This window comes from Copadichromis virginalis, linkage group LG15, assembly GCF_057382275.1.
Source record: "Copadichromis virginalis isolate Kocher_CV1m ecotype Utaka linkage group LG15, C_Virginalis_male_GT1.1, whole genome shotgun sequence".
Taxonomy (NCBI): domain Eukaryota; kingdom Metazoa; phylum Chordata; class Actinopteri; order Cichliformes; family Cichlidae; genus Copadichromis; species Copadichromis virginalis.
In genome coordinates, this window is record NC_140632.1 from 18,576,483 (window position 1) to 18,591,913 (window position 15,431).

Here is a 15,431-nt window from a genome sequence, read left to right on the forward strand (position 1 = left end):
GCTTACCTCACATGGTCATAGTCAATAAAATGCATCTGCAACCCTCATCGTACTCATCAGGTATTTTGTTAATTCTTTGTGAAGACCTTCTTTCGACTATTCAATTCAATTTCAATTCAATTCAATTTTATTTATATAGCTCCAAATCACAACAAAAGCCACCTCAAGGCGCTTTATATTGTACAGTAGATACAGAGAAAAACCCAACAATCATATGACCCCCTATGACCAAGCACTTTGGCGACAGTGGGAAGGAAAAACTCCCTTTTAACAGGAAGAAACCTCCAGCCGAACCAGGCTCAGGGAGAGGCGGCCATCTGAAGGAAAACAGGATAAAGACATGCTGTGGAAGAGAGACAGAGATTAATAACAGATATGATTCAACACAGAGAGGTCTGTTACTTTTTTTCTTAAATTGTCTGTGTTTGTCAAAAGGTGCTAATTTTTCACATGTGATAGAGTAACTGAATTGGGCATGTACAGGATGAATCAGAACGAAATTAACATCTTATAGTTTCTATCCTATCCAGCTCTTTCTAAGAAGTCAGTTTAATAGGCATAAGGTTTAAATTGATCTCTCTTATCCTCGAACTAAAATTCTTATGTGTTTACATAGTTCAGACCCACTTAGACTGTAGTTCAACAGGGTGAATACAATGTTTAAATGCCACAGTGAGCGCTTCTTCCAGAAAAAAATACTGTCGCAGTCACGCTGCTAGAGTCCGTCTCCATCATGGCCGCTCAGTGGACACAGTTTCACTGAAACTCCTGTAAAAATGTAGACACTGGATCGCGCATGCGCATTGCCGGTGGCTTAGTGGGTCGCAATCTCGCGCAACTTGCTTGGGCGACAGTCGGGGTTATAGCAACGGAAAGCCCATCAGCAGAAGTAGCGGGACGGCGGAGAGAGAGACGGCGGTAGCTTCAGTGAGTAACAAGAACTTTATTAAAAACGGCCCTCCGCACGGCCCAGTCCGTGCTGTCTAAACCACTTTATCACGGGAAAAAGACTCCAATCGTCCCGTAGGTGACAGCCAGTCGTTGGCTGGTAAGGTGCGTATGTATTATCGAAAAGGCCTCCAGAGGGGGGTAACGTTAGCCTGTAAAAGTCGCGTTTTCAGTTACGCTCGGGTGTGTTAAAGTTAGCGGATACAAGTGTAGGGAAATAAAATAAGCTGGAAAAACTGCTTATTTAAAACAACAGTAGCCAAACACCCACGGAACCCCACCACAACCTGCGGGGGGCGAGTAGTTAGCCGGGAGCTAGCTGATCGGTCTGAGCAGCGCTGAAACGACTGTAACGTCAACTGTCAAAACACCGAGCCGTGAACGAAGTTCAGCCCTTAACTGTCCAACAAACCATGGTTTATAAACTATTGCATTACCAAACTTTTCATAGCCTGCTTAGATCAAACTATAAAATGCAAAATTACCTCTGCTGATAAAGAAATACAGTTTTTATCAGATTGAGCCCCTTATCTGATTAAAAACCTTTTGACAAAGAGCTCTTTATAACCGCTCCAATATGATATTATTTCAAACTAAGCAGAAGTGTCCTGTAAGTCTGAAGTTTTTTCAGTCAATTTTAACTAGTACATCTTCTTTTAATGAGTAAATTGTATTCTCTGTTATTTATTTATTTACTCTTGTTTATTTCCCGACAGTACGTCAGACTTTACCAAAAAAAAGAAAAATACTATCACTTTATAGGTCAATCTATCAGCATGATTTATTAGTAGCTTCATAATTAACCCTATAAATGTATAATAGAAAAATATTTGCTAATTTAAGCTTTAAATTAAATGTATGAGTTCTATTAATAAAAAAAAAAAAAAGAGAGGACAGCTGTGTCAGCCAACGATTTTTTACAATAAATCTGAAAATGTATCAGGACAAACCAAGCAAGTTTTTACTGGCACACATCATGTCTTTAGTTGGAGCTGTGTAAAGTACCAAATATAACATATGCATAAATAGTATTTTTGAACCAGCAAGGTGATTCCCTTGCTTAAAACTTGACATATCTCACCATGGTGTGCACAGTGTGCTTTTTAAAAGGAAAATCAGAGTACAGTTGATTAGTGGAAGATAAAGTAGAAGTGATAGGCCTATAAAATTATCTACAGCAGATGAACAGCATTTTTAAGAAACAGGAAAAAATACAGTAAAGACCTAACACAGGACCTGAGAGAAAATGCTGAGATATCCCAACTTACACAAGAACAGGACCGAAAATTAGTGTCAGTAGGTCGCATGTAGTGATGAGTCCAAATTAGGAATTTGTGTTTCAAATCATCATCAATATTTACAAAAGAGAATGAGGAGAGAGGTACAACAAGGAGTGTCTACAGCCATCTGTACAACATGGTGGAGGCTCTGTCACGTTTGGGCTGCATTTCAGTCAGTAGTGTTGGAGATCTTGTCACATGTATGAAAGGTATTATAGAACCAATTTTTTTTAAGACTCAAAAATTGCCTTTTTAAAAATCTGTAAATTATAGTTGTTGTTTTTTATTTTATTTGTTGTTGATTATTAGGGCTTGTTGCTGGATGAAAAAGGGTCATTGATTAGTATACTAACATGTTCAATCTGTTATCTTTTTTGACAGTAATTTCTGAATTTCCCATGTTATTTTTACTCTGAAAAACAAGTGTCTTTTATAATTATTGATGTGGTTTGTTTGTCATCATGATCATGAGCAGCTATCATGTTCAATAATGAAGACTGTTCAGTTGCAGAGCTTTGATTAAAATTATCTTCTAAAATTATTATTTATTATTATATTACAGTGTTTCAGTGCTGCTGGGTCAAATTCATTGGTCCGGTTACACTTTTTATGAACATATTTCTTTTGTCTATATTGTAGAGAGTCTCTAAAACTAACATTACACAAAGCAAAACACAATCAGGAGCTGAATAATGTTACATCACTTTATTTATCATTCAGTCTGTACTCACATTTTGATGGTTTTTCATTTAATCTGAAGGTTATCAAAGTGTGTTCCTATCAACATAAAATGCTAATAACATTTAAAAGAAGACCCAAATTTATATTTGACTTCAACAAGTGAAATAATTCCAGAAACAGTTGGCTGTTATGTGTGGATGGTGTTTGAAATTAGAATTATAATAGAAGGGAGTTGTCAGATTTTTTTTTTTTTTTTGGTTTGACTTGGACATTTCTCTGGAAATTTCTGGATATTTGTTTTATGTTGCCTTCATTTCCACACCTTATATCCTGAATATATAGTACCTGTGTATTAGGGATGTGTGACAACGGCTCAAGGTTATGTCACCATAGTTTAAAAAAACTTGTGATATTGATATTTCTGGTGGTATAAAATAAATCGAAACAATGTGTTATTAATGCTTGTAGCTTGCAAGTAGCAGCATTTATACGTGTTAGTAAATGAAGATAATTTTCTTTCCTTCTTTTCCAATGAACTACTGTCATTGATGACACATTACCTAATCTGAAGTGTGAATCTACTGAAACAAGGTGCCAACAACAGCAGCATTTTGCTGTATTAGCAGTGACACAGCATAAGTTTAATGTAAGAACAAAAGTAGCGTAGTTAGTATCTTCCCTGGAATTAAGGATGGATTAGGTAGAAATATATTATAAATTTGCTTGGCTTAAAAAGAAAAGAATCACTGATTGAAAAGAATCAATCAGTGGATCAAAGTCCACACGCAAACCTGATTGAAATGCTGTGGTTGGATCTAAGAGAACTGCGTATAGATGAATGCCTACAAACCTCAATGTACCAAAGCAATGTTGTAAAGAAGACTTGGCCAGAATACCACTACAGCAATGTAAGAGACTGATAAAGTCAGACAGAAAACAGCTACTTCAAGTGCTTAAAGTAGTCCTACAGACTATTGAATCACTGAGTGTATTTAGTTTTTCACAGGACTGCACAGACTCCTGAGAAAACTTTCTTTTTCACATCACTGCACGTTGTCATCACCTACCAGTCTGATCCAGAAAAAAGGTTCTAAAAACCTACTAAGTTGAAAATCCATGACAATCCGTGTCCTTATATGACCTGAAACTTGTGGCCAGCTTGGGTGTTATTTTTGCTGTGCTGATAAGAAATAAATACAGTTGTGAGTTGTTGTAGTACCGTGTCACTCTTGAATAATTTGCCTGAACAGTCGCATTGACCTGAAAGTTGTTTGAATAACTGTCAGCTTTGCATCATGGGTGGTTGAAAAAGTCATAGAGCAGACTTCATTATTTAACTGCTTGGAGTTCACAGAGTAGTTGAACTGTAGTATTTTATGTGAGGACTCTGTGTTCAGACACTGAAATACTGGAATATTTGGCAGTATTTCCTGCAGTCAGGAAGTGATTGTTCAGCACAACATCCTGTATTGTGTTTATTTTGGAGGACATCAGCTCACAGGAAATGCTGTGGTATTGTTGGATTTTTCCTTATCTCACCTGTCAGTGTGATGCGTCCCTGCTGGGTTGGTTTTTATGTTTGTCTGACGCACCTACAGGCGGTCTGAACTGCGATGGGCACAGCATGTTGAACCTGGGCTAACAGGATTAACTGGGCAGAGATTAGAGGCCCGGCCTCAGGTTTTCTGTGGCATGTCCCTCTGTAACCCTGGCGAGGGTTAAACCTCCATGACCTATTTTTATGGTTTGCAGTTTATGTATTTTCTTGTTTTGCATTCAGTTTGGTTTCAGTCAGTTTCTATTAAGAGTTTACTCTACTTTATGTTTAGTTTTTATTGTTTAAGATGTTCTTATTGAAATTTCACTGATTATTTGTTTGAGACCTCAGAAATTTCCACATATTTACGTCAGTACTGAGTCTGCCATGTTTGGGGTGCAAAATGTAGCTTCACTTACAGCATTTTAATAAAGTAGCCACACCACAGTGTTTCACATATGTTTATGAAATTATGTAAACACCTCAAATATCCGAAGATGTAAAAAAACGGATCTAGGAGCTGTGCCCTAAACTCAGCAAGAAGTCAGCCAGTTTGAATTTCTCAGTGTTTTAGTAGAAATCAGCACACAGATTTAATCACATCACGTATTTCATATTTGGTCAGCTTGAACTAAAGACCTTAATGTTGCCATATTTTGTTGGTTTTGAATTTTCTTTAAAGGGTTAAATCATTGTGACTTGGTCAATTTCAGTGTTTCAACATAATTCTAAAACTTACTTATGTAAACATGTCCCCAGACAGTTAAATTAGCACTTTTGAGTAGATGATTACCTTATGTGAAGTATAAACTGTAACCGGGCTGATACTGAACATGATTCCGGTTTCTGTCTCTAGGTCTTTGTATAAGTGGTCAAGCACAACCCAGTTCTCAGCAGTACGCTCCAACACACACCCAGCACAGGTGAGTAAATGTGTGTTCCCATATGTTTTATTACAAAGCATGCCAACTTAAATAAACGTAATAAAACATAAAGATAAAGATGTAATAGGTTATTCAAAATTACCAAATGGTGATTTAAAAAAAAAGGTAAATAAACCGGGGTGGTGGTCCCCATCTTTAAGAAGGGGGACCGGAGGGTGTGTTCCAACTACAGGGGGATCACACTCCTCAGCCTCCCTGGGAAAGTCTATGCCAGGGTGCTGGAAAGGAGAGTTCGTCCGCTAGTCGAACCTCGGATACAGGAGGAACAATGCGGTTTTCGTCCTGGTCGCGGAACACTGGACCAGCTCTTTATCCTCTCCAGGATACTTGAGGGTGCATGGGAGTTTGCCCAACCAGTCTACATGTGTTTTGTGGACTTGGAGAAGGCATTCGACCGTGTCCCTCGGGGTGTCCTGTGGGAGGTGTTGCGGGAGTATGGGGTGTCTGGCCCATTGCTACGGGCCATTCGATCCCTATACAACCGTTGCAAGAGCTTGGTTCGCATTGCCGGCAATAAGTCGGACTCGTTCCTGGTGGGTGATGGGCTCCGCCAGGGCTGCCCTTTGTCTCCGGTTCTGTTCATAATTTTTATGGACAGGATTTCTAGGCGCAGCCAAGTGGCGGAGGGCTTTCGCTTCGGTGGCCTCAGAATCTCATCTCTGATTTTTGCAGATGATGTGGTTCTGTTGGCTTCATCGGGTGAGGGCCTCCAGCTCGCACTGGAACGGTTCGCAGCCGAGTGTGAAGCAGCGGGAATGAGGATCAGCACCTCCAAATCTGAGGCCATGGTTCTCAGCCGGAAAAGGGTGGAGTGCCCACTCCGGGTCGGGGATGAGTTCCTGCCCCAAGTGGAGGAGTTCAAGTATCTCGGGGTCTTGTTCGCGAGTGATGGGAGAAGGGAGCCGGAGATCGACAGACGGATTGGGGCTGCGGCTGCAGTAATGCGGACGCTGCACCGGTCCGTCGTGGTGAAGAGGGAGCTGAGTGTAAAAGCGAAGCTCTCAATTTACCGGTCGATCTACGTCCCTACCCTCACCTATGGCCACGAGCTGTGGGTAGTGACCGAAAGAACGAGATCGCGGATACAAGCGGCGGAAATGAGCTTCCTCCGAAGGGTGGCTGGCCTCTCCCTTAGAGATAGGGTGAGAAGTTCGGCCATCCGGGAGGGGCTCAGAGTAGAGCAGCTGCTGCTCCACATCGAAAGGAGCCAGCTGAGGTGGTTCGGGCATCTGACAAGGATGCCCCCTGGGCGCCTCCTGGGTGAGGTGTTCCAGGCATGTCCCACCGGGAGGAGGCCCCGGGGCAGACCCAGGACACGCTGGAGAGATTATATCTCTCGGCTGGCCTGGGAACGCCTTGGTATTCCCCCGGATAAGCTGGAGGAGGTGGCTGGGGAGAGGGAGGTCTGGGCCTCTTTGCTTAGGCTGCTGCCCCCGCGACCCGGCTCCGGATAAAGCGGATGAAGATGGATGGATGGATGGATGGTAAATAAAATAAAAAAGATCATGAATTCTCTGTCATTTAATACGCTCCTTTTTGCCACGCTCCTGGATACACATATTCTTCATTATGTGGAGTCGCTTACTTTTACTTTATATAGATATAAACACATTTTCATAGATTAATCAGACTTATGTGTCAGTGAAAAAAGATTGTCTGGAGCCTTCAGATGTTACACTGATGTTAATATCTTTACATGTGCTTGCGTGTTTGTGGGTGCCTAGCAGGAGGATGGCGGTGAATGTCTACTCCACCTCTATGACCATAGAGAACCTGAGTCGCCATGACATGTTGGCGTGGGTGAACGACTCTCTGCAGCTCACCTACACAAAGATTGAGCAGCTGTGTACAGGTAAACACACACTTCTCGAGAAAAAGCTTCAAATTAAAATAAATGTTTTTCTTGACTTTGTGCTCCTGTTCTGTTTTTTCAGGCGCAGCTTACTGCCAGTTCATGGACATGCTGTTTCCAGGCTGCATATTACTGAAGAAAGTCAAGTTCAACGCAAAACTGGAACATGAATACATCCACAATTTCAAGGTCTTACAGGCTGCGTTCAAGAGAATGACCGTTGACAAGGTGGGAACAGGGAAACCAACTGCTGTTTGTTCTTATTATCCGAGGTGTCATATCTGTACTTTTATATTAGTTATAAGTAATTTATATTAGTGGCTCATCCCTTGCTGCTCTAGCCTACATGCCAAATAACCTTGCACAAACTTGGACTAACCCTAAGCTCTTAGAGGCATCCATCAGAGTACGAATGTTTAAGTAGAAAAACCATAGCTAAAACAGCTTGAGTGACGTTGTATATAAGAACCACTCTGTTTACTATTTAAGTCAGTACAGTTAAAGTACTGTGGCACAGTCTAAATTGTTTTTAACTGTACTGTAGATAAAGTTGTCTTTAAAGTTGTCATTCTATTATTACGAATGTGATTTTTTTTTTTTTTAAGGATCATTTACCTTGACAGAAGGAAGCAAGGTGATAACATGCAGATCATCTTAAAGATGGCTGCTGTTACCCCAAAATGACAGTTATTGGAGTATCTAATCCCAAGATTCCCTTTTATGACATTTCAAGAATGTTTTTCTCCTGCTATTTAAAAACATTTCAGATCATCCCGGTGGAGAAATTGGTGAAGGGGAAGTTCCAGGACAATTTTGAGTTCCTTCAGTGGTTTAAGAAGTTTTTTGATGCCAACTATGACGGGAAAGAATACGACCCTCTGCTCACACGGCAGGGCCAGGAAGGAACGCCGCCTCCACCTAATCCAGGTACAACACGACATAGTCAGCTGTGCGTGAACCTAAACCCTTCATTTTACTTCTCTCACATCTTCATGCTACCACATCCCCACCTCTAACCCAGGTAAACCTATTCATCATAAACCTAAAAGACCCACTCGCTCAGGTAACATCCCCTCCATGCAGCATGTGTGTGTGCAGTGTGTTACTCAGTTTATGGAGTGCTCGATCCTGGCTGGTTGTGGGCAGCACTAGGGGCTCTAATTATCTGTCTGCCAGCTCCTTCCTATTAACTCATTCACTGCCATTGACGTCTATAGACGTCAATTGAAAGCATACGTTTGAAAATGGCTGGCAGTGAATGAGTTAAGTTCAACTCTCATATTACAATTTTAGTATTTCTTCTGCATGTACAGCATTAATAATATGAAAAACTTTAAGGAAATATTTAAGACTGTAGGTCAAGCTTCTTGAATGCAGTATTTTTCCAATCTTTGAAAAATGCTGCTTTCGTAAAGTTATTGTCCTGTGAATAGGCTCTGTTTCCTATTCTTAGCTGACAGCAGTGGTACCCAGTGCGGTCTTCTGCTGCTGCTGTAGACTCGAGGTTCTATGACTAGGCATTCTCTCCACTGTGACATCGGACATCAACACTGCCTTTTCATCCAGAGAAGTGCCACTGACTCGGTATTTGCCCTTTTTTAAGGCCAGTTCCTGTAAACTCTAGAGATTGTTGTGCGGGAAAATTCCAGTAGATCAGTTTCTGAAATGTGTAGTTCTAAAATGGTATAACAGCCCATTGGCCACCAACAAACATGTCACGTTCAAAGTCACTTAGATCATCTTTCTTCATCACTTTGGATCTCAATTTAAACTTCAGTAGATGAAGTCTACATGCCTAAATGCACTGAGTTGCTTCCATATGATTGGCTCATTATTTTTTAGCATTAATGAGCAGTTGAACTGGTATACCTAATGAAGTGGCAGGTGAGTGTATGGACTTGAATTCTGATTCAAAGCTGTTAAACATCAGAGCTGCGCAGCCCGTGTTCTCTGAGGTTTGGTATTTTGTAGTGAGTCACAGCATTAAAAACAGAGGCGTACTAACTGACAGTAATATACCTCAAAGTGGAACATCATGTGGCCTTTAAAGTATCCTGAATACAAATGGGAGGATTATGTCCCAGCCCTGCCCACAAAGAACCAATTACCAGGTGAAACAGGAAACACATTAGCTAGTCATGCTGTTTCACTGATGCATGCACAATATAGTTTCATGGCAGTTTGTGGTGTCCACACGCTAAAATAAAAATGTGTACTGTTTCCTTTTCTTTGGTTTACTCAGTCAATGTTGTGAATTAGCATGGTATGTGTTCAGTGCTCTCATGAGATTTACTGAACAAACACCACTCTGGATTGAGCCATTAAGAGATGTGATGTTTTGTAAAAATAGAACTTTCTGGGGAATTAAAAGGATCTTATCGTATTTTTTAGCAAACAAGATATTATCAAAATAGCTCTTGATTAGTAAACTTACATCAAGAAGGATTTTGCTGTAAATACTCAGACATACTTAGGGGCTGACGAACTAAATAGATGTATAGATATGTAAACATGTGCTTCTTTCATATAGGCCCCATGAGAACATCTCCCACAGCACCAAAGAGTGTCCCCACCCCGCAGAGGCAGATAGCATCAGCCCGCAGGAACCCTCCTGTGACACGTAATGGAGGAGACGCTGAGCTCATAGAGCTCAACCAGCAGGTACCGCTGCCCTGATAACTTTTCAAGAAAACCCTGTAACAGAGGTCCTGTGCAGCTCTCACATCAAAACTGCATAATTACTCAAACCCTTCAGCATTAATGAAGTTGGTAGTGGTTTGGAAGCTTCCCAGATTTCTTTTTTCAGTGTGAGTACTGGTGCTGGATTCTGATTACTACTCCTTAAGAACCAGCCCACATTTCTGCTGATCTGCTCTGTGACACAGAGTCACTAACAGACCCAGGAGTACTTTTGGATGGAAATCTCTTAAGTCACTCTGCAGTGTCCCTCTCATAGCTACACATGTCAATAGTTTCATCTTTGGACATAGAAATTTTGTGCTGCCACCTTTTTGGCAGTGGAACCAGTCTTGGAGCTGGTTCCTTGTTTCTGTACCAGGACTGTGTCGGTGGGAAAAATGCAAGAGTGGTACAACAATTTAACTTTGGAATGTTTTTCTGACTCACACAAGTCAGGCTGAAAACACTGAAAAGGTTCTGATGTGACCAGCTCAACAAATCTTCACATCCTGTTAGTTGACTGTGGACATTAGTACACAAAATTGATATGTAGCTTTTTTCCTTAAAACGCTGCAGCTTTGTGAGCATGTTATGATATAATTTCTTCTCTTTTGTGTCTTCTATTTCTTTGTTTTTATTGTTGAACAACATTGTTGTTTCAGCTGCCTCCCTCATCGTTTTTTTCCCACGGTTGTTTCTGGTCATAGTTGCTCGATCTGAAGGTGACCGTAGACGGGCTGGAGAAGGAGAGGGACTTCTACTTTGGGAAGCTGAGAGACATTGAACTAATCTGCCAGGAGAAAGAAAACAACCCAGTTTTGAGCAAAATCATGGACGTCCTGTATGCTACAGAGGTAAATACAGGCCAAAATGTGTACTTACATTCAGCAATTACAGCACAGACCAGGAATTTGGGGGGGTGGACTGGTCTCAGGCTTTCATAAAATTTCTTGAGATATTACAAGAAATCAGACGATATGTTTGTTGGTTGTTAGAACATTTATTTCCCACAGTATTCAGATTAATTCCTTATCCCCTGACTTTACCGAAGGCATCACATATTTATGTCATCTGCAGGCTGGTGAACATTTGAATAGTCAAATGTTCACCAGCCTGCATTCAGAGTTACATGCTCCACACTGCTTGCAGTCATGCACATGTTTTCAGGTAATGATCCAGTTATAATTCCTTGAATTCCTGATTATGGAATTTTAAACATTTTAGGCTGATCTGAGCCATGAGCAAAGTCCAGTTTGTTTACCTTTGATCACTGTGACACGGTTCATTTGGATTCAGGCATGTGGTACGATGCTAACAGTGGCTGAGCATAGACCTTTGACACATCTGAAACTATAGCTGCTTCTATGACATAATAATAGTAAGACACAAGAGAGGACAGCTTGTCACTGCTTCCAAAAATGACTCTAATTAAACCACAAGATGCATAAAATCACAGACCTTCTGTGTTCTCTGTGAGTGCTTTTCAAGCACTCCCCAAAGCTAGCAAGTGTGAGGCAGGAGGGGTGAGGTGCTGGGACAAACTCAAGAGTACTCTGGTACTCTTTGTTAGGTGCATTATGAGTGGAGACCAGCGAGGGAGTGGAGGTGGGTGATGGTTGTACTTTCCATGGTACAAGACCCATGTCAGAAAGATTCAAAAATGAATTATACATTTATTTAAAGTGTGTTTGTAATATTACGAGGAAAATCCCATATTCCAGCTGGTACTGAGAACCTGCCGTACGTATCTCGTGATTATTATTTGATATGGCTGCATTTTACTACTTTCTGTAATCCATCACAGCATTTTGCAGCCTTTACCTAAATCTGGTTAGATTACCACAAAATTAGAAATCAGCCTGTCAGTAAAGCAATAAAGCACCTCAGTGAGGTACAGAGACATCTGAGTGAACAGCTATGTGCTTTAACGTATTGGTGCAAGGAGGAAATCTTTAAAAAAATACTGAGATTATGAACAAATGTAGCAAAAAACTTATGAAAGATGACCTGCAGCTGGTAAAGCCTGAAACACTGATCTTATCTTTTCCAGGAGGGATTTGCACCACCAGAAGATGATGAAATTGATGAAGGAGCACGAGGAGAACACGAGGAGTACTGAAATCTTCCTCTCCTCTTTATCACCGTCACCACTCCTCCACCTCCCTTCCTTTAATCTGACCTTAATTGCCATTTTTGCCCCTTTTTGTTTTCCCTCTAATTAGTTTACATTTTACAAACTCCCCTTACTTCGCCTGTCTTGTCCATGGCTGTCCATCTCGCAACATGTTTGTTGTACAGCCTCACTTCCTTTCCAAACTCTTACTAGTAAAGGACGCTTAACCCGAACCGGTCTGGACTCGGACCCAGCAGCCTGGCTTGGCTTACTCGACTTGTTCTAACCTGATGGGACAACTGTACTGCGGGGCTTCTCATCCTGCTGGTGTGTCGCAGGTTTATAGTTAACAGCAGTGAGATGACAAACAGCTCTGGAGTGCTATGAATCTGTCTGATGAGTCAGGTCACTTTCTCCCATCATGCACTCTGATTGACCACACACAGACACATATTGATCAGGGTTCTCTGCAAAGTTTATACATGAAACCACACAATGTTTTCCACATAATGTGATCAGCTTTAGAAGATTTTGACTGGAAGTGGCTCAAAGTGAGATTATAAAAAGGCGTTAAGCCTATCCAGAGAGCAGCATGCACGCTGCACACGATGACACATGTGAACGTTTAGCCCACAGACATATCACAGACTCTGAAATGCTCACATGTATGTCGTAAAAAAGCAATCATTCTGAGGTGAAGCATCACAGATATGTTTTTATTCATTAAGTCGTCCCAGCACAAAGGGTTTGCTCATGAAACTGTCCAGACAGCTTGTTTAGGAGCCATTAGATGTATTTATGTTTTTATTTATTTATATTTTTTAATCTGCTCTAAACAGTTTCTGAAAAAACACAAGATGGGGTTTGTAGAAACTGAAGGTCTTGCACTAAATGTAGCAAAAAAAGCTGACTGAAATGATCCAAAATGCCAACATGCAGTGACTGGCTACAGCCAGAACGACACAGAAAGATGCAATTTTATATTTTGTAGATTTGTTGAAAAAGACTTGTTTTTTTTTTTGTTTCCTTTGCATTGAATTCTTCAGTGGCCAAGTCAGAGGCATAAGTTTAAACTTATTTAAATGTCAGGCTTTGAATTCTATCAATGAACAAATGTAAAAAAGAAGACTATAGAGGACACTACTAAATACTAATGTTTGACCGTTTTAATTGAGTTAAACATTTTAGCTGCTATCACTACTCTTCTGTTGTTGTATTTAATTGAATTTTCATAAGTCGCATAGCGTTAACACACCACAATGGCTGCCATAGAACTAAAGGTTTGTTTTTTGTGATTGACAGCCAGGCTGAGTGTGATTGCCATTAGTTGGATCAGTCTGAGAGAAGAGAACCTCAGACCCTCTCTCACCTTGCCATGGCAGCTGTGTGATAAACTTGCATCATTTGGATTTACTGCTGGAATGAAATAAAGCTATGAGTTTCAAGAAAAGTAACAGACCTCATCACTGTGTGCTGTCTGCTTCCGTGTTTTTACAGAGATATAGACTTTATTTAATCCCACACTGGAGAAATTTCCTTGTTACAGCAGCACAAGGGACAGGAAGAAAGGTAAATTAGAGACATAATAGAAAAAAAACAAAAATAGAAAAAAATAAATAAGAGAAATAGTAAACAAAATAGCCACAATACTGTACTGTGCACACATGGTTACTACATGCAGTAAAATACACCAAGATTTTACTTTTTTATATGTGCATAAAGCGCAGTGGGAATGATAACAATATACATGCATTTTTAAACAGTATTTCTCCTGTCTGGGTATGGTACAGCCTGACTGCTGTCGTGATGAAGGACCTGTGCAGGATCAGTCCTACACCGTGGCTGTTAAGTATACTACTCAGAGACCCCACAGTCTCATGTAGTTCCTGTTTTCTATTCATTAGGAGCAGCGTTTTCTATTTACATCATTTTTGCTTATGCAAATCAGCAGCATACTGATCACATCACACACACAACAGTCAGGCCCAGCACACGTTTGCTAAATGTTGCCTCCATGCACCTCCGTAGAAGTCAAGCAGTCAGTTGCATTGATATCTCTTTGGACCTCATATTGAAAGTTACAGTGAAAAGTTCAACAGTTTGAATCAACTCCAGATCTTTTATCGGCTTAATCTGAGATGAAATAATGAGGGAACGGCCTGCTCAAATATTTACAGGCTCACATACTGGACATAGTTCAACAACAATGCATAGGTCTGCCACTATGTTGCCAAGAAAGCTTTCACACATGGAAAAATATTTATGAATCAGTAGTGAGATGTTTTCCGACCTACAAAAGAGCAAGACACACTGAGACGTCCACTCAGTTTCAGGATTATGCTTCCACTCACAGTGAGTGGAGGAGGTCTGCTGAGGGATTTGGGAGGTTTGTGCCAAACACTAAGCGACGCTGCAGGATGTACTTGACCGTCTGTTCCACAGAGATGGCAGCCAGACAGAAAACTGCAGCATGCTGATGGTTTAATTGGACCTGGCAGTTATCAGTGATGATAGCATAGAGGATGAGATAATGAACTTTTCACAGGCAAATGGAAATGAGCTGAATGTTTTTATTCAAAGCTGAGCAGTAGAGTACCTGATGTTCAGCTTCCTGTTCACAAAATAGAAAATAAGCCTTTGAATTTTACCTGTTTGCTGAGCCAGGAATGGATAATAATGGACAGAGGCAGTGATTCAAACATCACAGTTTGAGTGGGATTTTTTAAAGCATGCAGCTTCATGATAGAATTAGTTATGTGTCATATTTAGGATTTCAACTATTGGCATATATTATTATAATCCATATATCTTCAAAGCGAAACGTCAAATTTTCTAGAGGCTGCGATGACTACAAATTATTTGTTTACAAATTATTTGTTTTGTCAATTATGATCCAAAACAGATAATTGTAACACTTGAAGGTAGAACCAGTGAGTTGGACTAAATCTAGAATATCTGATGCTCTAAATATGCTTTAGAGATCATTTTCACAATTAGGTAATTATTGATTAATGAAATGACATTAAATGCCTAATATTGTCTGACTACTAAAATAAGGTAAGATAACAAAATGGTAAGTTGTATGGGTGAGAGGTATGAAAGAGGTGTGGTAGAGATTGTGACCGGAAAAAGAAAAGGTACATAGGTGGGAGAGTGGAAATTGTGGACAAAGGATGTTGGCGTTGGAGCTCTCGGGCAGGATTAAAAGAGGACCACTGTACTCTATAGAATCTAAAATGGCTCAATAATAATTAATATAGTATGGCATAACCAAATAGATAAGAGATAACCCCAAGGATATTAATTTTGGTATTAAGTTAAAAAGTATTGAAATGTAAGTTTTGCGCTAATTCTTTTTAATTTTTTTGAAAATTTAAAAACAGTTATCAAAAAGCAG

General features: G+C 40.3%; 1 protein-coding gene across 4 annotated transcripts; it reads left to right on the forward strand.

Moving 5' to 3' along the window:
- Positions 1–820: 820 nt before the first annotated feature.
- Positions 821–13,488, forward strand: LOC146692257 (microtubule-associated protein RP/EB family member 3-like). 4 transcript variants are annotated; one of them, XM_085432319.1, is made up of 9 exons: positions 821–1,053; positions 5,303–5,369; positions 7,115–7,242; positions 7,325–7,470; positions 8,010–8,169; positions 8,264–8,305; positions 9,773–9,903; positions 10,629–10,775; positions 11,972–13,488. In XM_085432319.1, the coding sequence occupies exons 3-9, from the start codon at positions 7,122–7,124 to the stop codon at positions 12,038–12,040; spliced, it is 816 nt and encodes a 271-aa protein (XP_085288445.1). In that variant the 5' UTR covers positions 821–1,053; positions 5,303–5,369; positions 7,115–7,121; the 3' UTR covers positions 12,041–13,488. The 4 variants fall into 4 exon arrangements, with proteins under 4 accessions (XP_085288445.1, XP_085288444.1, XP_085288446.1 ...); XM_085432318.1 differs by having other exon boundaries at positions 821–927; XM_085432320.1 differs by having other exon boundaries at positions 821–927; positions 7,118–7,242.
- Positions 13,489–15,431: the final 1,943 nt, after the last annotated feature.